This window comes from Belonocnema kinseyi, chromosome 6, assembly GCF_010883055.1.
Source record: "Belonocnema kinseyi isolate 2016_QV_RU_SX_M_011 chromosome 6, B_treatae_v1, whole genome shotgun sequence".
In the NCBI taxonomy this organism is placed as follows: Eukaryota; Metazoa; Arthropoda; class Insecta; order Hymenoptera; family Cynipidae; genus Belonocnema; species Belonocnema kinseyi.
The window spans coordinates 79724372-79752220 of record NC_046662.1 but is presented as its reverse complement, the minus strand read 5'-3'; the positions used below and the strand labels follow the sequence as shown (position 1 = coordinate 79752220).

General features: G+C 30.4%; 1 protein-coding gene across 1 annotated transcript in view; it reads right to left on the bottom strand.

Moving 5' to 3' along the window:
* Positions 1-27849, bottom strand: part of LOC117175465 (nuclear factor 1 X-type) — a 121191-nt gene that overhangs the window by 46104 nt on the left and 47238 nt on the right. Inside the window, exons 3-6 of the mRNA XM_033365170.1 lie at positions 7630-7821; positions 6557-6740; positions 1121-1174; positions 788-886 (exon numbers count right to left, since the gene is read on the bottom strand). Coding sequence (XP_033221061.1) covers positions 788-886; positions 1121-1174; positions 6557-6740; positions 7630-7821 — 529 coding nt within the window. The remainder of the gene's footprint in view (positions 1-787; positions 887-1120; positions 1175-6556; positions 6741-7629; positions 7822-27849) is intronic.

The window sequence follows — 27849 nt, the reverse complement described above, 5'->3', positions numbered from 1 at the left end:
TCAAATGTTCACTCAGTGATCTATAATTATGGTAATTTAACAGAAGATAATTTTGGATATATACAAATTTAATATATGCATTTTCAAGACATTGAGAAAATAAAAATAATAAAAAGGCAACAATAAAATAGGGGACCTCTAAATAAAGTCCGAATTAGATTTTTTTAATATGTTAACTAAAAATGTACAACCTAGGCTAGTGTGCGTGTTCAGATTCAAAAAGAACTCTTCTCCTTATAAAATGAATCACCTTAATCTGCAAATTAGAAAACATCCGAAAATGGCGAAAAGTTAGGCCGCAGGGTCGAAAAAGGAAAGTTTTTCAATCTCAAAAAGCAAAATTATGTAAGATTATGTCTATTTTTTAAGTACAGTGTCTGTTAGTGAAAAATAATATGAAATTATAAATTGAAAAAACAACATTTTTCTTGAAAACTTTGCCATATTACTACTTTTCGAGATTGAAAAATTACGGCGTTTCGGCCTACCCTATTGAGGATCATCGGATACAAAAAAAAAGAAAAGAGTAAGAATAATAAGAGTATTAGAAATAAAAATGTGTGCCAAAGGCAAGGTTTTGTTGCAACGACTGCAGAGGATGCTTTCAAAAGGCAGTGCTCGTCGTTTACCTTTCGAAAGCATCCGCATTGGAATTTTTTCAGAAAAGACCCGTATAATTTTTTTTTTCTCGATAGAAGATAGAAAAGAGAATTTATCGTATCCTAGGAAAGTTTTGGGATTTGGATAAAGTATTGAATGCTCCAGATTTGAGAAAGAATCGTCGTACCTTTTGAAAGCATCCAGAGCTCCTTGGAGCTGAAGACACCTGTCGCGAGGATCGTGTCGTTGCATACGACACCATTATACAGTTCGTGGTAACCTGCACCTGGGAACAAACCCAATCGATAATTTTTTATCGATAAACGATCGTTCCGTAAAAAATTATAGTTATAAATAATATATATTAAATTTGTCCTCTATAATTAAAATTTTGAGCTCAATTATTACAGAACTAATCTGCTTTTTTCCCAAAAGTATGAAAAATGAAAAAATAATATTATCAAAGTTATAAAAAATATATATCCTCGCAGTAAAACTAACTGATCAAAATTATACACACCTTTTCGCCGTCTTTCTTCTTCCTTGTTGGCGTTGCAGATTCCATTCAGAACTTCTGAAAACAGAAATGACAAGAAACTAATCATGTATCAAGCTTTTTAAGAACTTATATGTAAGGAAAATGAGAACAGGTGTTAAGATTCCAGCTGATTAAAATGACAGCTGCACTTTTATTATTCATCAGTTCCCAGCATCCCAAAATCTCTTCACGACTTTAATAGCTTCCCTGTCGTACAGTGTTTTATATCGTGCGATCTTACGCAAATCTCATTACGTAACATATCACCAAAATACACGAGAGCCCGGAACGTTCGCGTTCTCGAGGGTGAGTTTTATTTTATATTTCTAGGATCTTTTGTCCCCCAAGAAAAAAATTACCACATAACTTGTATAAAAATAAAATATAAAAAAATTAAGCAACGACGAAAAAACTTCTAGCTGTTTACACCTTGTCACAATTCCCACTATAACAGTCAATAGCTTTGCAAATCACAAATATTAAATAATCTCTATAAAATTTCAAAATTTTCGAATTCTCTGACTAAAGTCAATTGAAACTACAGTCATCAAAGATTTATCGAAAATTTTCAAAATAATATTAACCTCTCTTATAAAACGACAGTCTGCACGAAATTATTTATTTTTCTCATACTTTGATGATGTGCTTGTTTCTGCAAAATATAAGCCAGGCCTCTACTTGTTGAAATTTATTCGCGCTTTTTGGAATAATGCCATTCAAAAATGTTCCATCATAGGAAATTAAATTAGTCGTTGAAGGAGGCACGAAGTATTTAAATCACAATCTTACAAGTTTGTGAAATAACTACCGGAAACGAATAGAGTTAGGTTTCAAATTTAGGCCCTGCATTTCTCAAAGTACGAATATTGCGCAGCACACTAATTCAATTTCACGAAATTGGTGCAGTCTCGTCTATGAAATGCATCAGCAGCTGCAAAATAATTTCCTTTCGTACGAATTCTTATTCGAAGTGTATAATGGCGCCATTTGTAAATGTGGAAATGATTAATATATTTACATTAGGAATAATAATAGTCAACATTGATGCTATTTCTATATATACAAAAAGCAATGCATCGAAGTATTTCTCAGGGTCATCCTTTGAGGAGACAGAAAAGAGTAAAGCGCATTGGTGCTTTCTTTTGATGCTTCATAATTATTGCTTCTGAAAATAGATTTTATAAAACCAATTATTCTTTTTCTAAATCTTGCTTTCATTACAATTTTTTTTAAATTGTACACTTAGAAACAAAATTTGTCTTATTTAAAAAAATAATTTATTTGACTGCATTTAGTTTACTTAAAAGAAAAGCTTGGTTAATTGTATAAAAATTGTATTACTTCAGGCAAAATCGTATGCTTAAATTAGACAAAGCTTTTGGTTGATTCGTTTTATTATATTATTTATATGTGGGTAACTTGTGAAAATTTTACAAATGAAAAAAATTTGTTTGAATCCAGGACTTTTAAGTTTGAAATAGTCTAATCCAGTCTGCTTGTCGACTTAGATTATCAAATGTTCCAGATTCTCATATATTACAGTCTTCTGTTTATAAAATTCCTTATTTTAATTTTGCAGTATGAAGGCTTTCGATATAAAAAATCTGTAAATATCAAAGAATGTGATGCTACGTGGAAAAGATGAGTATTAGGTACCAGACTTTAAGGGTCATTATTCCTCAAATTTACAGCATTTTAAACAATTTTCAACAAGTTTTTTGTAGTACAACAATGAGAAGAACGAAAGCAAATCGACATAGGCAATACCACGTTAAAGCTGCTACAAGATGTCCGTCGCCTATTTATTTATAGAGCAAGCGTACACCGAAACGTCTTGTGCATATCCATTTAGGTACACGTACACGGTCCCATACAAAACCGACTTATTCCGATGTGTCGAAAGCACCTGAGGATGATGTTGAAGCAATACTTCTCTTAGTTTCACCAACGATACTATAAAGATGTATTCATACAAACGAATCGTTTTCAGAGAGTAATTTCAACTACATGCATCTACAGACATTTAAATCCACAAATATTCTCAGACAGGATGGTATTAGGTTAAATTACGACGCAAAAGAACTCGTATTTCGTATCACTCTTTCGGACTGAAATATTGCCGTTCTATATTTAAATCGCGAGGTATATTTGCAAATAATGGGTTAATTATTAGCAATAAAATTCGATTTCATCCTCTTGATTTAATATCTGCATCATTTTCAAAAACTCTTCTCAGGCTGAGGAACAACATTAAAGAGTAGTTTTGAACCACTCTCCAGATTTTACACCAGGGGTACTTTTCGAGAGGTTAATTAAGAATAGTATTTTGCATCTGTAATTAGATTCACGCAGTAAATTAAAAATGAATAGCAGGTCGTGGATGCACCCTTAGAGCTAAATATCGCCGAGCTGGTTGCGTAAGTAACATCTAGCCTTATGTGAGTGTTGAAGTGGAGGACAGGTGGCTTTTAGAAGTCGCGCACAAATGCATTTTCGTTTTAGCTGTTCAGAATAGCTTCTGACAATTCTCGGCGCTTGATGATCTTATATCTCTGATATTAAAACTTTGTATAAACTTACTGAAGGTAAAAAACCTTGACTCCAATTTCGGGTACCGAAATTCCTTCCCTACTTTTTTCTAGGTTCAATATTCCAGCAGAACTTTTCATTACGTTCTTATCCTTAAACGTAGTACAATTGTAATAGAAAATACAATTATAAAAGAAGACAGATTTTTACTTTAGCAATTCTATTTTTAAACTTACTTCCCATTTATAAGTCAAATTCGAGATGGAGCATTAACGTCTCATCTTATGCGACACGATCAACATCATGAAAATTCCAGGGCTTCCTAAAATATACAACGTGCCACAATACTATAAACCTAGCTGCTGCCAAGACCGATTTCTTAGAGAAGTAAGCGTAATCGTTTAGATCCGCATAAAACATGCAGTCACTTTAGTTAATGAGAAGAACGACGAGAAAATTGCACGCTGAATATCGACAATAAAATATAATCTCACTAATTTCTATAAGAATTCTCACTTAGTAAAACATACTAAGGACTTTGGATTTTGCAAACAAAAATAAATTTAAGATACTTTTCTATCCAATTAAGTATGCAGATGTTTTTATTTTATCTTACATTTTTAAATAACTGTTGGATTAAATAAGTTTTGATAAGATAACAGCTGATGCGTAAAGGGTAGCCATGTGGGCCACGTTAGGGAGAGCAAGAGGGAATCTGGAACGACTAACCTACCCCATGTCTTGGCAGCCTCTTCTTTTTTTGTATGTAGTGCGGTAGGCCCAGCCAATTTTTACGTCAACCGGTTGTAAACATTAGAAACGTGGCTGCCAAGCCAATCTTGCTTACGATACTTGCAAATCTAAGATATCTTTACATCCCCAGTCAGCGCGTGGTATTTGCAAACAAACACCACCAATTTCTTACAATCATTATCACAAATATTTATAATTTTCCTTTTTGTGAAGATAAAACCGTTTCCTGATTCAAGAGAAAATCATACTATGGGATGCACCAAACTTGTGATATCTACATTCTATCTAAAGGATACAGAAATATTTAAGTAGTAATAAATTTACTTGCAAAGATTATATGAATGATACCTATATGGTGGTCTATTTTTCTATATAAAAATTAGATACATGTGAGACCTTTGATAAAGTATGTATCTTAATATTTCCTATTTAAGATTATAGAAAATATTTCTAGCTTTTCTTCTGGGCAAAAGAAAACCTTTATCACATGAAAAAGAACATATATCAAAGATGAATCACATTCTAAGACCCTAAATTACCTATAGTCCTATGGTATGCCTGACATATTCTCTAAATCTAAAGGATATACAGATATCCAAACAATTTTAAGATGATTCCCGGCTACTGTATATGTACTGATTTCCAATTTTCTAATGAAAAATCCTGAGATGTACCTATGATAGTCACAGTAGAATATGAATCTTAATAATTAAGACGTGCTATATTCCTAAAAATCTCCATCTATGTTTCTGATATGCATTAATAAAAACATTTCAAATTTATCTTCCTGGCAAGACCCAATCATTTCCATACTTAGAAGAACATTTGTTTTTGATGAATCACATACTGACGATGTACCTATGATATACATAACTATAAATTCTTTGGATGTCTCCATTATGCAAATAATACCAAATTTAGATCTTAATATGTTTTCGAACTACTGTATACAAACAATGATAGATTTAATTTTAATTATCCAATGACAAACCCTTGAATGTACCTATAATAGCCATAGTAGTAAATGAACCTTAATAATGAATACGTGCTTTATTCCTTGGAACCATCATCCGCGTTTCGAATATATATTATTCAAAATATACAGAATTTTTCTTTTCGAAATAATACGCCCTTGTCATACGCAGAACAGTAATCTTTGATGAATCACATACTGAAAATGTACCTATGATATCTATACATATGCATAAAGGATTTACGAATGTGCAAACAATTTAAAAATGATTTACAAATTTTAAAACTAAAAAACCTTTGGATGTATCCACAATACCAATGGTACCAAATGCACCAGAGCTATAATATTTGTACAATTACCTTAATGGAATACAAATACCTAAACGATTTAAAAATGTTTTCCAAATCCTACACGATTGTCTCAATGGTAGCCTGTGATTTTAATGAGAATTCCTTGGATGGTGAAAATCTGAATAATACTTAATGTCAAAATGAGCTTTTGGAGTGGAAAGTCCAAATAGTAGTTCAGGGTCACCTGCTGGTGGGAGAAAGCATAAAGGAAGAGAATGGGTGGAAATACGAGCATGAGATCGGCGTGTCGAGCATGTCATGGGGACCCGGTGAAATTGGCAAGACGTTCCAAGAAACTTTGAATCGAAGCCGAGTGGAGTAGCGGTTGCTAGTTGAATGAACGGTTGTACGAATGAATGAACGAATCAGCGGTCGTTGGCTCGAGAAGAGAAAATGAAGACTCGATTCCAAATCTGCTACACGACTGTGGAGGGGAGACGAGAAGAGCATTAAAAATGTATCGGACTTCAGGGTCGAGCGATTATCGAGAAGGATACGCTAATGCGAAGGTCGCTAGTCGCCAAGCTAAACTATGTTCTGGTCAAGAAAGGTGGAACCTCCTAAGATGAAAAGGAACCCTAACTTTAGTAATGAGTAAAGAATGTAGAGAAGGTCAATTTGAATTAAGTGGACTTAATACGAAAATTTAACGTTAGATATAGGTATGTGTTCTTTAAAGTAAGGAATGGATGTAATGACTGGAGGTGCTTAACACGCGATTCGTGTTGAAAGCATTTTGCGGAACCTGGTTTTAGGTCTTTTAGTGGGTAATAGTGATAATGATGGTAATAATAAGGATGAATTTATTCTTACCGTGACTAGTGATAAAGTTGGCTAGGTAGAGGTCGAGTTCCCGGACGGAGACGTTGATGTGGTAAGGGTTGACACAGAGGCCCGGTTGAGCACATTCTGCAGTCTTTTCCAGTCTTTCCCCGTCTGTCGATTCTAAGGGAATCGCCTTGAAGAGGATCACCATCACCAGGTCTAATCTCCACACCTGTAATTTAATCAAATATATTTCGTATTTATTGTGGTTTTGCACTTATAGTTTCAGAAGACTAATTCTGAGAAATGAAAAGTCGATTTTTGTATAGTTGACATGAAAATAAAAGTTTGAGTAAATAATATTAAAGGGTGTAGAAATATCTAAGTGGTATTAAAATGATTTCCAAATTTTATATGAATGGTGCGTTTATAGAAGTCTTTTTTTTCGAAAAAATGGTTTGGATGACACCTAAGATTATTGTGATACCTTCGGTAACGTATGCATATTAATATGTCCCATTTCAGATGTGATGTCCATACAAAAATCTGCACTATTCATATGCACACATTGCTCTTAAATATTATATAGAATACTTATAACATTCCTCCTGGGAAGTAGAACAATTTTTTCTTATGAAAAAGAACTTTTATTTTTGATGAATCAAATTTTATGACCCAAATATACGTATGGTATAGCTATGATATCTTATCAAAATCTAAAGGATATAGAGATATCCAAAAAAATTTAGGATGATTTTCAACTACTGTAAGAGTGGCAATTACCATATGTATTAAATTCTAACTTTCTGCTAGAAACCCCTTGAATGTACCTATAGTTGACATAATAAATAAATTAATCTTAATAACAAAACCTGCTTTATTCCTCAAAATCGTCAGATTTAAAAGTAAATGATAAATGGAATTTTTTAATCGATTACTGTTGTCGCGAATTTTTATTATTTTTGTCATGGAATATTTTAGTATCATTACGAATGTAGATTCTTATGAATCCTTTGTGTGAACAGTTATGAAATCTAAAATTATATCGCACCAGCAATACTTTTTATCAGAAATTTTAAAATAGATTAATATTAATAAAAAGTTATTTGAAAAAATATTACCTTGTCAGCTTGTCGCAGACAATCGATTCGACGCATTTTTCCTTTTTGGTCAGGATTGCTTAAAACACACATGGCTGGCCTTTTCCCCGTGATACTTAGGACGAAGTCTTCTCGATACTCTTGCGTAATATCTTTTCTTAACTTTCCTAAAAGTCGCGAGGCCCATTTCTGTTTTACCTCCAGCTTCTCATTCTGCAAAAAAAAAAAACAATTATCACTTATGTTAGTTAACTTTACTCAGTATAGGAACTACTCGGAATACCTACTGAAACTAAAAAAGAAATTTTCAATTTTCATAACTTCTTTCTTTATAATTTTCGTAAAGATTTATGAAATATTGTTATAAACTACCTACATTAACCTATTCGGAGATTTGCCATAAAGTGGGCTTATTCGAACATATATGGTAAAGCAGGATATCCGTTTTTTTTATATATGTAATATCAAGCCATAATATGGAAAATTCTAGGCGCTCCGCTTTGTCCTGCACTGCCTTACTTATTCACATTTTACGCCATAAGAAAAATAAGTTCATTTAATTTGGAGAAGTAAGAAATTTAAAGGTGTAAGAATGTAATTGAGAAGTGATCAGTTCCCAAGGTGTGGAAGCGTGGCGACTTATCACTATTCCTCGATTGGAAAAATCAAGTGAAAAGCTCGTCGAACTTCTGTGTGGACAAGCGATAGTAGCGTCGACCTCAAAGTGTGAAATATGCAGCGCACGCGATCGGCCCTTGCACACGTGGAATAGCAAATGCAGTGCACAAAGTCCCTGAGAAATGCATTGAAATTGCGCGGAATGCATCGATGCAGCACTAGACGCGGTGCTATCTATCCAGCCTAGCCAGTGAACAGATTATAGTTTTTTAAGATATGTGGAATCGAAAAAAAGATCAAAATTAACAATAAAAAAGTAGAAATGAAAAAAAATGATTATAAATATCACATGAACGATTTTTCTCTCTCTCTTGGTTACACTATAAATTCAAATTGACCAGAATTTAACTGATTCAATTAATAAATTATTTTCTGAGTAAAAAATCTATTGCTTCTACTGACAAAATAATTATTTTATGAGATTAATCAATCAAAATTATGGACTCAATTGATTAGGCAATCGAAAAAACTGATTTTCATGAAAGAAAATTTACTGATGAACATAATTAAAAATTGAATTTTAGATATTATGAAATTGATGAGTTTTCAATAAACTTATGTAGATTCCTCTTCTTATCATTTTAACCATAAATTTAAACATTACTGTTTTAATTAGTCATTTTTACATGCTGGAAAATGTTAAAATGACTATTTGTTTTTAATCAAGTTCAATGATTCATTGGTTGAAATTTTTTTATTTAAATCCGTCTTTTTTTAATTATTTAACACAGAGAAACGTTACGATTTTATCAGTTAATTCAGTAAAAGGTACTTATAAAAGAATATTGTTTATTTTAACCATTTAAATTTTCATTTCATAAGCCGCATTATGAAAGGGAGAAAATTCTTCTTATGATAAAAGCCAACAACTTACGGAAAATAATTATTTTAACATTAAATTTTGTAATGACATTTTTTGTACCATCGTTTCTCAGTAATTTTTAAAAAATGACTGAATTTGAATAAATAATTGCTTATGTCGTCGGGAAAAACATTCTTTACAACTGTACTGTTTACGATTTTTAAAATAATCAACTACTCTGCAAATATAGTTATTTGTTAAAAAAATGTTTTTATTTGAAATTTTTTTCATTGATTTCAGCCACAGAAAAATTTATTTTTAAGATTGAAAACAGTATAGTTTTAGAGAATGTTTTCCCCCAAACAAATAAGTCATCATTTATTCAAATTTAACCATTTTTTTTAAGTTGATAAGAAGTGGCAGTAAGAAACAGTTAAATTACAGAAAACAGTATTTAATATAAATATCTTTATTGTAATTTTTGAAATTTCAGAAAAACTAAAAAATGTTTTTTATTTGAAATTACATTGCCAGTAATATTATTTTGGTTCTTAAAATCATAAAAAACTGGTCTACTAGATATCTGATTTCTGGCATTATAACTACCTTAATCGATATGTTACTTGGAGCAATTGAATCCTTTATCATATTCTAGGTTACAAATGAATCAGTAATTTGATGTAGAGAAAGAAGAAAAAATACTGTCCTTACAAGTATGAAAATAATTAAAAAGTGTATTTCAAATATCTGTATTATATTAAATTTTTTATCGCAACCCACAGTTAAGGCTACTCAAATTTTAGGTTAGATCAATTTTTCCCCTTTTTTCCTTAATCTTTTTTGGTCTCAATTCAGCAAAACATCAGTTTAAAGAGAGACTTTTGTTTTATATTTATATAGTGATTTTGATTTTACAGAATGATTTTTCGGCACCCTAAAGCACATAGGACACGGGTCGCTGATCAATCTCTTTAGCAATTACCCCAGACGAAGAGATTTACAAATTTCATCCTTAAAATGCAAATATTCTATTTTTTATTCAAGAAAATGTTTATTAAATAAAAATTTGTTACTAGCTTTGATCCATTATAAGTATTTTTTCTTGAGGTGAAAGATTAAGAATGAATATTAAAACCTGCACACGTAGTGGATGCTTCCGTACTTGCATCGCCACGTATGTATAGAGAGTGTTACTGTAAGAACAGCTTGTTTTGTATTGGGGTACTTACGGTGCATCGAGCATTAATCTGATCAAGTATGCTGAGTGTGAAGGAGTTTACGAATGGACAAGTGTCTTGACATGTGTTGCTTAGGTGCGGTACTTAACACCAGGTCGCATAATAATTTCTAACTTTTTTCCACTTTTTTTAAAAGAGATTTAGAAATTTTGTGAAAAAGTCTAACAAATGTGTGAAGATAATTATTAAACAAATCATAAAAGTTTTTTTCATATAATTGCTGTTTAAATTGATTTAGGATTCAGAAATTTGTATGAAAAATATATTTTTAATATTAAAAACATTTTCATTATTCATTGTATGCGTTAACTTTGTTTAGAAAGTGTTATTTCAAATTAAAAACCGGGTATCAAATATGACGAAAAAATTAAATAATTTGCAAGCTGTCCCAAGTGCGAAGTCACATACGGCCCAATATTGGCCCATAGTCGAGTACTTTGAATATAAATATTAATGTTACTGTTTAGACTGAATACATATATTACATTTTGAACATTATATTACAAATAAAATCTCTAACGCTACGGGGTATCGAACGTACATCTTTATACTATGTGACGTTGTGTAAATGTAAAATGCACGAAATGTTAAAAGAAATATCAATACACTAATTTTAAAATAAATAATTTAAATCGATTACAATTTTCCTTCGCGTAATATTTCATTTATTTCCGTTGTAGCCTGCTTTACAACTTTTTTCAATTACAGGAAATGTAATGTTTATAATCATTAACAATTTTTAATGACAGAACTTAACAAATTTCATCGTGAACTTTGACAATTTTTCAATAAATTTTTTTATTTTTCATATAAGACTTGTCTATTAGGTGCTAAAACTAAGACTTGGTGAAACAAAGTACCGATTATGGGTCAAGCATCGGTGGAGAATCGGCAAATATAAATAGCCAATATAGGCTGCCAGCACTGACTCAACATTGGGCTGATTTAAATGCCGATATTGGCCCAATAACTTTAGCCGACCTTTGGCTGCCAAAATTGGACCAACACTGGGCCGTGTATTCAGCTCCGGCAATTCACACTTGGGGTGTTTCATGGAGGTTTGTGTATAGCGGAGATGTACTTTTTTCATCACGGTTATTAAAACGTTCCAGCATGGACTTCCCATTGATTTTTATAACTCTTATAATTTATAACTTATTGTTTTATAACTCTACTCTGTTTAGTTGTCACCAAAAACATGGGGCACATAGTTGTCAGAAGGATATTCCCTAAGATTCAGGACGTCTAAGCAATTTTATGAAAAATATTTGAATACTCATTAAGAATTGCGGGACGACGAGACTCTTCATTTTAAATTAAGTAAAATTCTATTATATTTTTATAAAAATATATATACTTACTCAGAGAAAAAGAAACAAATATACAACTGAAAAATTGATACAAAGAGAAAAAATAGTAAGATCAGTATATGCTGTAAATGTTACTTATAGGCTCTGAGCGAAGGATACATTTCTGTACTCGTTTCAGGTCACGATTCAAACATAAGATTTTATGACAAGGACACTAAAATTTCTTTGTGAGCGTGATATGATTAGGAATCATTTAGAAGATGGCTCACCAAACCTTCATTTTTTACATTCCTTTTCTTATTTTCCTATTGCTAAACACTAAAATTCTAAGCTTGTTACATTTTTAATATAAATTCTTTTATGAATGGAATTAAATCATTTTTGCATAAAACTTATAGATTTTAAATAATAATTCGAAGGGCTGCTATAGTCCAATTTTCTTTAAAAAAGTGAACTATTTAAACCGAAAAAGTGACTAGCGTTCCTTATTTAGGGAAAATTTAGAGGAATATAAGACAAAATATATGAATTAGAGGAAATTGATAAAAATGCAAGGTGAATAAAAAAATTCAAACGATTTGGAAACAAGTAAAAATATTGTAAAATACCTTGAATTTAGCAAGTTCGAAATAACTTTAGAAAAATTGATTGTGATTGAAAACATTTAGATGAAACGCCTCAAAATTGAAGGTGAGTTATAAAGGATTTAGAATAAATTAAATAAAATTATTGAAAAACAAAAAAAAATGCATTGAATTTAGGGTAAATTTCACATGAATTTAAATAAATTCCAAACAATATTTGAAAGTCTCTTCAAATCTTTGAAAACCTAAAAATTCCTTACCCCTCGTGAATACATTCTTTGAAATGGATTGATATATTATATAATCTAGTAAATTTATATGAAATTCATTATGTTTCCTGAAATTGTAAAAACATTATCTTAACACCTTGGGAGCTTTAAAGTCCCTTGAAATAATCACAATTTGTTAGTGTCCCTTAAAAATATTTAATGTTCTTGGAATTTCCTTGTGAATTTTTTAAATACCTTATAATCTCTCAAATCTTTAATTGACATATATTAAAGATTACTTACAATTTTAATTTTACAATTTTACAATTTATTATTAATTTTTTTTATTAATTAATTTATTAATTAATTTTATTATTAATTTACAATTTTAATTCCTTAAAATATAGCAAATTCCTCAGCATTGCTTGAAATGTCATCAAAGTACTGAAATTAATTAAAAATCCCTAGAAATCTTTTTGAATACCCTAAAATATTTCAAATCCTTTAAAATATTTTAATATCTCGTGAACTTTTGTTGAGCTCTTCAGAAATCTTTGGACCTAAAATTATCCACACGTAAAAAAGGAAAAATAAATTTCTTCTTAAAAATGTACTATACCCTGAAGTTTACAAAATCTTTTAGAATCTTTTCAAATCCCTTGAAACTTTTCAAGGATAATTTTAAAATTCTTTGGAATTTAAAAAAATGCCCTAAAATAGTTCAGATCTTTTGTAATCACTTCAAGTGATTGAAATCTGCCAAAAATATCCTATTTTATTTTAAATCCTTTCCAATCTTTTTAAATACCTTGATATTTTTCATAGCTCTATAAAATTCCTTAGAATGTTGAAAAATACTATAAAACATGTAAAATTATCTGAAATCTCTCTGAATTATCAAAATCCACTGGAAAGTCTTTTTACATCATCTTTAAAATATACTAATTCGTTTTAAATCTTTGGAGATAACTTTAAATATTTGAAAATTTGTAAAACCCCATTAAAATCTTTAAAAATGTCTTGAGAGCTTTCAAATCCCTAAAATCAATAAAATCCCAGGAAATCTGATAAAAGCCCTTGGAATTAGTTTAATATCCTACAACCCTTTTACTTCATATAAAATCGTTTATTATATTCCGAAAATTCTGATAATTCTAAAAAATCCCATGAAAACTGTTTGAAATGCCTTCAAATCATGTAGATTCTTGGAAATCTCTTAAAATATGTTGAAAATACCTTGGAATTTTTTTAAGCTCTTGAAAACTTCGTGGAAGTTTTAAAAATATACTGCAATCTTTAAAACCGTTCAAAATATATTCAAATAATTGAAATCTCTTTAAAATACCTTGGAAAAATTATTTCATGCGGCTTGAAACTTTTTTAAGCTCTTTAAAATTCCTTGAAATTTTTAAATATACCTTAAAGTTATTTAAATTTTTTGAAAAATGTGGAAATCCCTTAAACTTTTAGAATCTCTCAAAAGTTCCCTGGAATTTCTAAAAATATCATACAATCTTTAAAATACATGAAAATATCTTCAAATTAGTTAAATCTATTTTTAAATCCTTGCAATCCTTAAAAATACCCTGAAATAATTCAAAATCATTTGAAAAACTTCAAAAATAGGTATAAAACTGAATTCAATAGTGGTTAACCCACGGATTAATTTATTGAAAAAAGTGACTGAAGTGATTTAATGAAAAAAGTGATTTATATTGACTGTGTGGCAACTCTGATTATTTCTGATAGTTACCTAAAGTACGAGACAGAAATTCCCTGACTTTTGCAGTTTTTTTCTAATCTTCTAGATTGCTCCCAAAATTATCATTTTAGAGACAAAAAATTATATAAATACAGAACAATGAGCTAAATAAACTTCATTTGGCTTGTTAATTTCCAGAGAGAAATTGATCTCTTGTCATTACCTATAAATGCTGTTAGAGTTTGGATTTCAGTTCAAAATGAAACAGACAACCAAAATTCTGCAATAGGGATGTAAACTAGGGACGTATCAATTCATAAAGCGTTTAGAGAGTATCGAAAGCAATCGATCAACCAGAGGGTTGCGGTGAAACGAACCCTGAACTCGATCGTCATTCGACATTCGGCATTCGTCATTCGAAATTCGACATCAAAACTGAATGCTGAACGCGCTTGATCGGAACGCGTTTCCACGTACATGCAACCCTGGACAGTTGTCCGCAATGCGAACGAACGGCCAGAGTGGACACTAAAAAAAATACCGAAAGTCGTAATTCCGAACTGGAGGCCGTGCGAGACAAAGAGACGCGACGCGGAAGGAGGTCCTCTGCGATTATTGGAACGCGGAAGAGCGGCTGCACGTCTATTTCCGTTTTGTTTCTCTCCCCCCCCCCAATTCGTTCGCCCACCAACCCCATTTACTAGGATTGAGAAAAGTGGAAGAAAAAATCCACAAATTTTCATTCCAGGGGAAGAATTAAAAAAAATAAGGCTGAAGTTCTCTTTTCATTAGTCAAAAAGATGGTCGGGAAATTGTCATTTTTTGCTGGAAATTGGAAAGTAATGTTTTTACTAGATCATTTTTGTTTCCAGGCACGCAGTACAGAACTAGATAAAAAATTGGAGTTTCTCAAAAGAGCGAAAACACATTCTGTTAAATCGGAATCACCTTTTAATGAAGACAAAAAATCCACACTTGAGCCGAAGTAGAGCTAAATTGGGATAAGCAAAATTTTATCAAATAAAGTTATCTAGGTTTGGTGGAATCAATGTGGAATTTCACAATCTCAAGGTGATACTGAGAAAAAAATTAGACAGGCTTGGCTGCGCACTGCGATAAAAAATTCAATTGTCAGTTTAAAAATAAAATAAAAACGCGCTTCCGAGATATTGTTTTTTTGAACACGGGTAAAAAATGTTTAATTTCACAAATTTAGCCAATTCTAAAAAAAATCGGCTGATTATTTTAAGACTAGAATTTCATGGAATTGAAAATCGTCTTTCGATAGCGATTAAAAACCAATTTTCAACGTTTTGCAAAAATAACAACTTACTCTTGAGACACGCGGATGCTGAATTAGAATAAAAAATTTCGAATCAAAGAAAAATGATGTTGTTCCGAGAAAAATTAAATTAAAGTTCGTTATATCACATTATGACAGTTATGATAGTATGACAGTTACAGTGGCCCATACAATTGAGTACCTTATTGATTCCTAAAAAAAGAAATTGCCTATTTTTATTGTCAAATCGATCAATATTAATCTGTGCTCTCAAGCCTTTGGAATTAAAGCGAAAGTTTAAATAGGAAAAGCTCAATTTAAAAAAGAAAAAAGAAAATCAACTGCATGTTAATGTGTTATATAATAGGAAAGAAATTAAAAAAAAACAGAAACAATTTTTTTATTTCCTTGGGAGCAGCAAAACTGTATTTGCCTGAAGGGACGACCTCTAAGTATTCTTTAAAAGGGCTATTTTTCTGTGGGTAAAGCTCATAAGTGTGTAATGAATCCCCTTCCACCAAGATCAGTGTTAAGTACCTGGACCTCTGCCAAGTCCTTTATTTCGTTCGCGATTAAAGAAAGGAAAGTTTATTATACGTAATATCTCAATTACGTTATAAGAAAAGGCTAGACTTGTTCAGCTAATTACAACATTTAAGAGGGTGAATAAGTCTCTTTTATTAATTTTGTATTAAATTATATAATTACCTTTTCAAGGAAATGAAACCTGGGCTGATATAAGTTTTAATAACTTTAGCGATTTGAATGTCAAAGTTTATCTGAGTCTTCTTTCACCTTTATCAGATACATTTATCTTTACGTGTCACTTAACATTAGTTAATTGTAAATATCAGAAAGTTAACTGGGTTAAACGAATTCCGCTCGTCTCTATTTAATTTTTTTTTCTCATATAAAGAAAAATTTTTTTTTACAAGAGGCAACGTAACCCAAATTGAAGTATTTTCAAGTATGGTATGAAGCACTAACGCTGTCGTAGGTTTAAATCTCGGTGCAGAGGAATTACACAAAAGCAAAATTGTGGATTGTGTTTTATTTCTCTTGCATTGATGAAAATTGTTTTAAATTTAATTGGTGAAGAATATTACAACTCTTCATTTGTCTATGTTCTCACTAAGTACACCCATTTTTTACAAACTTTACTCTTTACTTCCCAGACAGTTATAATATAATAAAATATTCAAAAAAATAGTACCGAATATTTTTAATATTAAAAATAACAAAGTTTCTATTGCTACGGAATTCTCCGTAGGACTAACTTTTTTCCATCTCCTTCAGTTTTAATTGGTTTAAGACAGTTCTTTTGATTATATAATATATCATCGGATTGATGAAAGTTTTAGAAAATTCAACATTTCATAAGTATTTCGAAATATTTCAAGAGATTTCCAATTCTTTCATGTGATTTCAACAGAATTCAAGATATTTCGAAGAATGATCAAGTAATTCAAGTAATTTTGACAGAATATAAAAGATTTAGAAGAGTTTCAACATATTTCAGCGTATATCAAAGCGCTGTTAGAGGTTTTAATGAATTTCAAAATTTTTGTTAGGAATTGCAAAGTATTTTTGAAGATTTTTAGAAATTTTCAAAGTATTTCAAAATTTTTCAACAGGTTTTCAAAGGCTTCAGAGTAATTAAAAAGATTTAAAGGTTTGTCGAAATATTTCATAAATTATCCAGGTATTTCACAAGATTTGAAGATAATAACTTTTTTCGTGATGCATGTAAGTGATAAAAATTGTATAATGTAATGATACACAATAACTATGTAGGACAGACTTCAGAAAAAATTATTTTTTTATATTTTTTTTTATATTCGCAGGCTCAAGTTAAAGTACCAAAAAATGGTGAAAATCACGAAAAATGTACTTTTCTCATTAACAAAAATTCTATTATTTCTTTAGACTAAAGTCACAGAACCAAAAATTGTAAAAATCATGAAAGATTTCATTTTTCTTTCGTTATTTTCAAGACAACAATCTTATTCACAATAATATCCTCATAGTATAAACTTTCACAAATCATCCAGATCAGAAAAAATTATTACATTGAAAATAAATTATATTTTTCGTTACTTTCAAGCCAATAATTTTGTTTCCATTAATATCATCATAGTTAAAAGTTTTACCAATCATCCAGATAAAAAAAATTATTGTATTGAAAATAAAAAGGAAATTTTACCATTTTTGAAAAATTATACCACTAAAAATTTTTCAGGCCCCCTGAAAAATGAAAGACAAACACTTTTTTCAATACACCGTGATGAATAAGGATTCCAAATAATTTCATAGAATCAAAAAATTATGAGGAATTTTAAATAGTTAAAAAATGCATAGGATCTCCTAGGTTTTTAAAATTTTCAATTGATTATGACGAATATGTAAAATATTGAAAGCTTTTTAATGTATACTAAGAAAAAAAATTAATGTTCCAGCAACAAAATAATTTTGTTGAGCAGTTATGGTTGTTCTTACCGAAATTTGGTTGCGACCACCAAATGAGTTGGTGTAGTTACAAAATAATTTATTTGGCTCAAACAAACAAGTTTCTAAGCACTTTTTGTTGAGTGAATCAAAGAATTTTGCTCTCTTTCGACTCATGACGAATGACGAGCAGCTGACCACATTTTCAATATGGTTGATTCGAGCGAAAATCACTTCTCTTCATTTGGCTCGTTAATCTTATTTGTATTTCCATCAAAGAAAATAAAGTAAATGCATTTCAAGTTAAATGATTTGTACATTTTATCATTCGTTGTATTTAATCTCTCAAACCCTAAAAAAAATACTTGGGAGTAATTAAGAAATTGTTTTAAAGTCTCTTAGGATATTTAAGTGAAAATTCTTACTTAATCACTCTCTCATCTATTCACCGAGTATTCCGTGAAAAAAATTGTTGTTTGAAAAAAATGGTATTGCTCCAACAAAACTATTTTGTTCAGTCTACAAAATTTCAGTTCACTCGACAAAAAATAATTTTTTTATGATTACAAATATTGAGTTCTTCCAGCAAACCTATTTTGTAAAATCTGCAATATTTTTGTCAAGTCCAAAAAATCATTGCGTTGAGCTAACAAATATTTGGTTAATTTAACGAAATAAGTTTTTTAAATCTACAAAAAAACTTTATTCTACCTTCCAAACTTTTTGGCTAGTTCAACCAAAAACTCCAACAAAATAATTTGGTTACCTTAACAAAACGGTTTTGTTGCTTCTATAGCAAACCGAAAATTTGGTTGGGAGAACCAAACTCTTGTTCGGTCAATCAAATATTTTTCTCAGTGTATTTGAAAGTATTTTAACGGAGTTTATGGGATTTCAGAAGACTTTAAGGCATTTTGAGAAATTTTAAAAAGTTTCAAAGGTTTTAAAAAGTTTCAAAGGATTCAAAAGATTTAAAATGTGGCTAAACCATTATTCGATACTAAGGAATACGTATTTCGCAGGTTTGACAGTATTTCCCCTTATTCTCATTTCTCCACTTGAATGCAAACTGATTTAATATAACCCAATAATAAGAAATTCCACTATTTTTGGTTCCAAGTACAGTCTCTTCGGTTGAAAAGTTTACTATTAAATTTCTAATTGAGCATTCATCTTTTTTTAGTTAAAATTTTTCTTAAAAAATCGTACATTTTGATGGAAAATTCAACTTTTTTGTTGGAAACTCCTGTTTTTGTCTTAAAAATTCAACAATTTGATTAAAATTAGTATTCTTTCTTAATGTTTCAGATTTGTAAAATTCATCTTTTTCTGTATAAATTGGACCTTCTTTCAATGAAAATTTAACTTCTGGTTAACAAACAATTCGGTTCATTAAAGATTAAATTTTGTGTTAAAACTTAACATTTTTGGGTTTAATATTCAACTGTTTTCTAAAAACAACAACATATTTTTTGCTTCAAAATCTAAAATAGTTGTATAAAATTTAACTATCTGGATACGGGATCATCTTTTTGATCAGAAAACGAATTTTTTTTATTAAAAACGCAACTGTTTGGTTGAAAACTAATCTGTTTTAGTTAAGGATTCCAGTATTTTGTTAAAAATTTGTATTTTGGGTTAAATCTAACTATTTTATGTTTAAAATATAACTACTACATTTTTCGTTAAATATTCTCTTTTGCAATTTAAAAATTCAACTCGTTCGTTGAAAATTGAACTATTTTCTTAAAAGTTTATTTCTTTTATTTAAGATTCATAATTGAATGGAAACTGACTTTCTTTTTTTGGTTAAAAATAAATTTTTTCTACAGAAATTTGAACAGCTTTGTAGAAAATACCTCTTTTTGGCTTAAAAATTAAAAAATTTGGAAAAAAATTCAACTGGTAGGTACAAAATTAAAATGTTTGGTAGGAAACTCGTTTTTTTATTAAAAAATTAATTATTTCAAAAGAAATTGTAATTACTCCATTTTTGGTTCAAAATTGATATTTTTTAGTTTAAAAACTCTACTATTAGGTTTAAAAATGTTAGAAACTAAAAGAATATAAACTAAAGATTATTCAAATAAAATTTGGACTAATGTCACATTTATTGCTCGAACTATGCAAACAAAAATTTATGTATTTTATTAAAAATATGTCTTTTATGATACTTCTTTGTCGAAAATTAAACTATATGGTTGAGGATTCAATTATTTTGTTAAAAATTCGTCTTTTTTGGTCAATACAAATTTGTTTGATTTAAACTGAAAAGCTTTTCTTGTATCAAATAATCACCATTAAATTTGTTGTTCAGAATTCATCCTTTTTCATTGAAAAGTAAATAAATTTGACATAAAATGTCATCAGTGGAAAATTGTGAGAAAAAATTATATTCTGTGTAATTCTTTTTTAAATAAAAGAAAAATAGTTTTATCGCTGGAAAAGAGTATCGAATAGTGTCAATATTGCGGCAAGTTCAAAATTTTAATTTACAGTTACAAGAATATTTTACTATAGTCATTAACATTATCCAACATTGTACTAAGTTTTTTGTAGCAAAAAATAATAAGTCCAATGTTATACCAATATCGCCTCAGTTTACTACAACTTGGAGAAAAACCTAATTGTCGCGCTAAGTAGGACACACAAAATCTTAATTTCGACGAATTACACTGCATTTTCCGATTGAAAAACAGATGCAGACCCTATAAAGTGGGACACAACAAATCTTTACATTTCATAACTTGAAATTGCTTTATTTGAATGAAAAGTGGATATTACGCTTTTCTCCGCATGTCCTCTAGGAAATTCTCCATCTGAAGGCGCTTTCTAGGGCTTCATTTTTAGTCCATGTATTACAAATTACTACTTTTCTCCTAAAATTATGAATTATTTGGTGTCATATTTCAACCACATAATCTAAAGGACTAAATAAAATGCCTTGCAAAGGGGTTTTCCAAAAAATGGCCTTGTTTTTTTTTAATTACGGAAAATATTATACATTTTATGCGCCTGGGAAGGAGCAAACCGCCACCGTGAGTGTACCCATGGTAGACTGATGGTGCCGACATTCGATTCACCACAACGCGCCGTGGTACCTCATATTTTCAATTAATTGGAAAAAATGACCATTTTTCGAAAAAGCCCTCTGTAAAGGATTATATTTAGCCTTATAGATTATGTGGTTAAAATATGATATCAACAATTCACCATTGTAGAAGAAAATTTGTCATTCGTAATACATGGACTGAAAATCGAGCCCTAGGAAGCGAATATTTCGGATGCCAACTAAATCACAAGAGATGCATACATGGTCGAATGGACACGAACGGACAAGGAGATTTTCCAATTGCTCAGCCAGCGAATCCGAAATATCGTCGAAAACGACAAGGTGCACCGGGGACATGCGGCCGTCTTGCCGAAGTGGAAAAGCGATGGCGTTGCTCTGTTCAGTGGACAGTGATTCTGACACTAACGCAAACGCAAAACGCGGACGCAACAGCTGCCACCGATTTATTTTGGATTTTCTTCGTTCGTGCGGGACCATCGCGAATACATGTATGTTCGCATTGGTGAAGCAGGGAAATGTATTTGCATTAATGTGTGCTTGCGTTAATGTGTGCTTGCATTAATGTGTGCTTGCATTAATGTGTGTGTATATTTGTATATATGTATATTTGTGTAAGTGTGTATTTTTGTATGTGTGGGGTTTGGCCTCCTCATCCCTCAGCAGCCAAATGAATTCACGCCCCGCAAGCTCCCGACCATGCGACGTCACGGCCCGGCTTACCCCGCATGTTCCGCAGCCTCACGGGCTATTTTCAAGCGCGGGAAATAAAGCGCAGACTGCATTTTTAGCCTAAGAGCGACGGTCAGCTCATTTTCGTCCTCCTCAGCGCTCCAAGAGGTTATATTCGGGGAGCTATCGTGATCTTTCTTTTTCTTCGAATTTTTCCTTGACTTTTTTTATTATAGTTTTTTGCACATTCTTTATACGGTTTTACGAGGTTTGTGGATATCCGGAAATGAGCTTCATGATTGTTTTTATGATGGAGATATAAATTGTGGACCGGTTGAATTCATTTAATGGCTTTAGATATCGTAAATATCATAGAGGAATATATGAATAAAAATACGCGGTTTTCTTAAATCACTTAAAATAAAAAAAAGATCGTGAAGGGCATTTTAGAAGCCGTATTTTTTTAAGGAAATAAAAAAGATTGAAGTATTTGAAAATCCTGATGTATTTTTAGATCAAGTTAAACATAGATTTGATAAATCAACAGAGGAAGACAGAATTAGAACGTTTTTGTTACGACTTTTCGGGGTATTAGAGTAAAAACCTTACATTTTTCCTTATCAGTAAAAAAGGATATTTAATGAGCACCCGATTTAGTTCAGAATGAAACCACTATTGGCTCAAGTTGAGTTCATTGTGACAAGGAACAGAATCCTAGGAAATCTTATCTATGCCAACTTAAATTAAAGTTTTTTCTACCATCAGAATGCAGTAATAAGAGGTTGGAACACCGGTAATATAAATCATTAATTAAAAAACACAAGTCTACTCTTTTTCAATAAAATGATAAAAATAGAATAATTTTTTGTTAAAGTCAACAAAATAATTAATTTTTATTGAAGCAACTTTTATTAATATTTAAATAAAAATGAAAACTTCTGTGTAGTTTTGTAAAATAGAGGATTCTCTTTTTAATTCTCTTTTGCTTCATAATTTTTAACATTCAGAGAAAAATTTTTTGGTTAAAAAATCTGTTATTTTGTATGTACCTGAAATCTGGTTGAAACAAACTCGCTGATTCAACAAAACTTTTGATTGGCCTAGCGAAATTTTTTGTTCAATAAACAAAATACTTTATCCACCAAAAGATTCATTAGATTAAATATTGTTAATTATTCAATATTTTCGTATTTTTGACAATAATTTTGAGCGAAATGTATACAAATAATGTAATTTAAAGAATTCAGGTAATAAATTTTTGTGATTTTCTATCCATTTTGGAAATTCTGATCCCTGTATTGAAAGAGAGATTCCAAGTAGCATAAACAGGAGCTAACTGGCACAAATGGGGAAAGCCGCGCACCATTTGATTCTACATTTTTGATGTTATATTTGCTTCTTTGAAGCAAAAAAAAATAAGGGATGTAACTAAAGATTGAAAATCTTTAATTGAAATATAGAATTAACCCTTTAAAATTAATCAATATTTTACCAAATTTTATATATTAAAAGTGTTTTAATTTTTTCTCTTGAAGTACATGAATTTTAGGGAAAAAGTGTTTTAAACAAATGTTCTGATGAGGTCTGCAGCTTTTATTGCGAACATCTTTATCTGAGAATAATATTTTTTGAAACTTTTGAAAAAAAAAACTAGCTTTCAAAAGGTAAAAAAAATGTTAATAACTTGATTTCTATTAATGTGCCTTAAAAATCATATTGGGAATTTCTAATGGGATGCAAAATAAGCCCTAAGGCCAAGTTTTAAGTCAGTATTTTTGGATGAACTTTTCGGAACTATACTCTAAAGTCTTTGTTTAATACAATTTTTTCGAATGTCATTTTATAAGAATAGAAAATACTTTTTGATACACTCCACTGGCGACATATGCAATGTCTTTTATATTATCTTTTATCGTAGCCTCATGAGAACCAATATGTGAGCCAAACAAGCAAGAGGCTCTTTGGCTTCTTGTCAATGCATTTAGATCAGAAGAATGTATGTCGTTAGACGAACATTAACGTGACCAGTGTCCTATAAGGAACCTACTTCTTTGCAGTAATCAATAAAATTTTATATTTTACATAATAACGACCTCAATTCAATTTAACCACATATATATTATTATAAAGTCAGATTTTATGAAACAATATTGATTCAAACTAAAATTGCCATATAGCCTTCGATGTACATCAATTCTAAAGCAAAAGAATATTAGAGAAAATTCTGTATATACACTGCTGTCAGAAACTGTCGGTACGACTAGCCCGAGTATTATTAAAAATCACTCCTGATTTTAAAACGGGATTAATCGTTCAAAAAGGGAGCGTCGAATGACCCCTAACAGAAATATTTTTGATTTTTTGAAGAAAATTACTCATGTGAGAAGTTTTTTAAAAAATGCGAAAATTTCTCGAATTTCATATCTTCACTTCAACTTCTGACATGGCCTAGTCTTATCTTTGATTAAAGTCAATAAAACTTGAAAAGTCTTATCTTTGATTTAAGCCAATAAAACTTAAAAAATGTTGACGGGTTCTCGAAATAGAAACTTGTTGTAAGCTTTTTGGAATCCAAGAATATTTTTGAAGATTTTTTGGCTTAAATTAAAGATAAGATTTCAGACATTACGTCCTATCAATTTCAGTTTTTTCCGGGAGTTTCCCAATCACAGCATGACTGAAAGTTAACATTTGAGACTTGGACATTTTTAGTCGTATTTTAAGAACCCGTGAAGGTATTTTAAGTTTTATTGGCTTCAATTAAAGATAAGACTTCAAAGACTGTCTGGTGCGAACTTCTGATTTTTGCGTCTACTCTCCTAGGCAATGCAGTAAGTTTAATTCAAGGTACAACATTTGAGAAACTCTCGCTTTTTTAAATTTTCATGTGGTCTACTCTCTTCAAAAAATTTAATAATTTCTCTATTAGGGGTTATTTGAGGCATAAATTATTAGGCTTTCTGAAGGGGTTTTAAAACATTTTCTTGCTACTTTTTTAACAGTTAGTGAACGGTAGTGTAGGCCTATAATAATTTTCTTATAATGAATTTCTGATCATTTTTCGGCGATTCTAGAAAAATCATAAGACGCTCAGTATAGAAATAAACAATTACAAAATATTGAAAGCAGTGATACAAAAAATAGAGAGACTACAAACAAATGATTTATTTATTCAATTAATATAGGATTTCAAATTATTGCAAGAAATTTCTACGGGTTTCAAAAATTTTAAGAGATTTGAACAGTTTTAAGTTATTTATAAAATTGCAAGGAATGTCACAGAATTTTGTAGAATTTCAAAAGATTTCAAGGGATTTCAAAAAGTAAGATTTAAGGAATTTTATAGTATTTCCAATTATTTGAAAGGATTTCCAGTATTTTAAAAATATGAAGCTACTTTAACAAATTCTAACGAATGTCATAAGAATTTAAAAAATTTAAGGAACGTCAAAGAATTTTGACAAATTTTCAAAGAATTTAGAGATTTCCAAAAATTTAACAAGCTTAAAGAAACTTAAAAGGTCTTTCAATTATTTTAAAGTATTTAGAAGATTTTAAGTTATTTTAACAGATGCCAAAGAATTTCGATAGGTTTCAAAAAATTCAAGGGATTGAAAAGAATTTGATAGGATTTCCAAAGATTGTGTGGTATATTTTAAGGGATTTCTAGAGAACTTTGAATAATAACTGAAATAAAATGAAATTTCGAGGGATTTTTAGATATTTCAAGGAATTTCGTAGGATTCAAAAGGTTTTTATTCATTCTCCAAGGATAATAAGGATTTTTATTTTTTATTTACCGAATTTTCAAAGATTTTAAACCGCATAAACAGATTCAAAGATTTTAAGCTTTATTGTAAGCGATTCTTAGAGAGCTTTGGAAAATGCATTAAACTTTAAGGAATTTCTACGAATTCCAAGAAATTCCGATGATACAAAGAAAGTTACTGAATTCCAAAGGTGTTAAATGATTTTTAGTTATTTTGAAAGCTTACAAAGAATTTCGAGTGATACCAAAGAATAAATACTGTTAGATTTCAAATATTTTAAGACATTTTTGGAGAACTTCGGGAAATAAATTAAATTTCAAGCACTTCTAGTCTACTCCAAACATTTCAAGGAATTTGAAGGTATTTACAGAAATTCCACAAGATTCAAAAGGTTTTATTCAATTTTCAAGGATATTAAAGATTTCTATGAATTAAAGCGATTTTTAATCACTTCTACTTATTTCAATGACTTTTTATGTGTTCCAAAGATTTCAATGGATTTGAGTTAATTTTAAAAAATTTATAGAGAACTTCAAGGAATGAAATAAATTTTATTTCAAGGTATTTCTACTGATAACAACTATTTCAAGGGATCTGAAAGGTATCCAAAATGTCAGGTGATTTAAAAATGTCCAGGGATGTCAAGAAATTTCTTTGAATTTCCAAAGATTTCAAAGAATCTAAAATAATTTTATAAGATTTAAAGGAATTTCTTGAAAACTTTAAGTACAATGACACTCTTCAATTCCCGCGCGGGGTGCGCGGGATCTGCGGCTGTCACTCATGCGAGCACTCAGGCGTGAACAAAAAAATCGGAACGGGCTATAATGAGTTATTTCCCACCCACCTTCAGCCCCGAAATCGGCGCTATAGAGAAGTTTCACTGTAACAAATTAATTTTATTTCATGTTTAAGGCATTTTCAAATAATATTTCCTACAGATTTCTAACTTTGTCAATGAGTAAAAAGGAATTAGAAAAGGGTTACAAAGTTCCCAATGGATTTCTGCATATTATAACGGATTTCAAAGATTTTAAAGAATTTAAAAATATTTTCAAAGGTTTCACATTTTAAGCGAATCAACATTTTTGTATTATTTATTACCGCGCTGATTATTTTCTAAGCTCTTGTTCCTTTTGTCAATTCCAGTTTTTTGTATAGCTTCATTCATTTTTCATATTTTTTTGGTATCTTACGTATTATTTCTTATAATGCTAATAATAATTACTAACAATCAATTCACTACCACTAAGCAAATAAAACCGAATAATTTTTTGAGAATCTCCGGTCTGGGTAGAAGAACTTATTTAAAATTATCCGTACTCTATTTGTCTAAAAAAAAATCATTTTTCAAAACAGGTAGATAAAGTAAAATTGCATCTCGTTAATCGAATTCTTCAGAAAATGGAGATCAATTTAAAAACGCACGTTAAAAGAAGTAGCACTATATGCAAACTCAATTTTTGGATTCTTTAGCTATTTAAACTATATACAAAGCGTATAAATTAATTTAATGGACCTCTATAAAAATGTTAGATCCTTATTCCATTTTCCTTCACCCTCGGAGAATTTTGGAATATATTGCTTCGATGAGGCTCTAATTACAGTCCACATTTTCCTCTCAAGTCTCTCTTCCCATATTGTTGCAGTTTAGCGGCCGCATGATGCTTTTTTATTGCCTCATTTGCCTTTTCCAGCAGCAAAGTAAGCACAGTCGAAAAATAACAGACTAAAAAAGCGACACAAGTTCCAACCCTTTAACGCGAGAGTGCGAGACACCGCGTAATTTCAGCGGTGTAGCTTTAAACGATATTCTGCAGGAACGAGGACGCGAGGCGTCGCGACGGAAAAGTTTTTCCTCGCGGAAAGGGTCGATCGGCCGATAGAGGAAAGGCCTGGAAAGGGGTTGGGACAAAAGTGGAGGGGAAAATCAAGATAGTCGGCGCCAAAGCTAGCGGGAGTTTTAATATTTAGATTCAATTACGGAAGAAAGGACAAGACATTGTTATGCGGCAAATTGTCGCAGTGAAGAAGACCTCTGTGGCAAAAAAAAGGAATAAAAAAAGCTACCCGCCTATTGAATCTCTGTAACACTCATCTAACTTTTTAGGGATTTGAATATTTATTTTATTTCGTCAATTTTTATTCGTATTTTCCTTTTTACCTGTCTTTTGAACCTAATGGAAAAATCAAGCATATAATTAATTGCTTTTTAATATAAGAATTCAAACTGAAAAATTAATTAATTTAAAATTATGGATAATTAAAAAAAAAGTATATTATTACTAAGCCGCAAGGGAGATAAAAAACAATTTTTAACCACTGTCTTTTTAAAAGAGTAAAATACAAGTACATCTAACCTTTCTTGGAACCACTTACTAGGAAACTATCCCAGGTGTCCCTCACCGATTTTGATGAAACTGCAATATGTTGTAGTACATCGAAAAATAAGAGACACGTATTTTTTTTTATCGGCCAT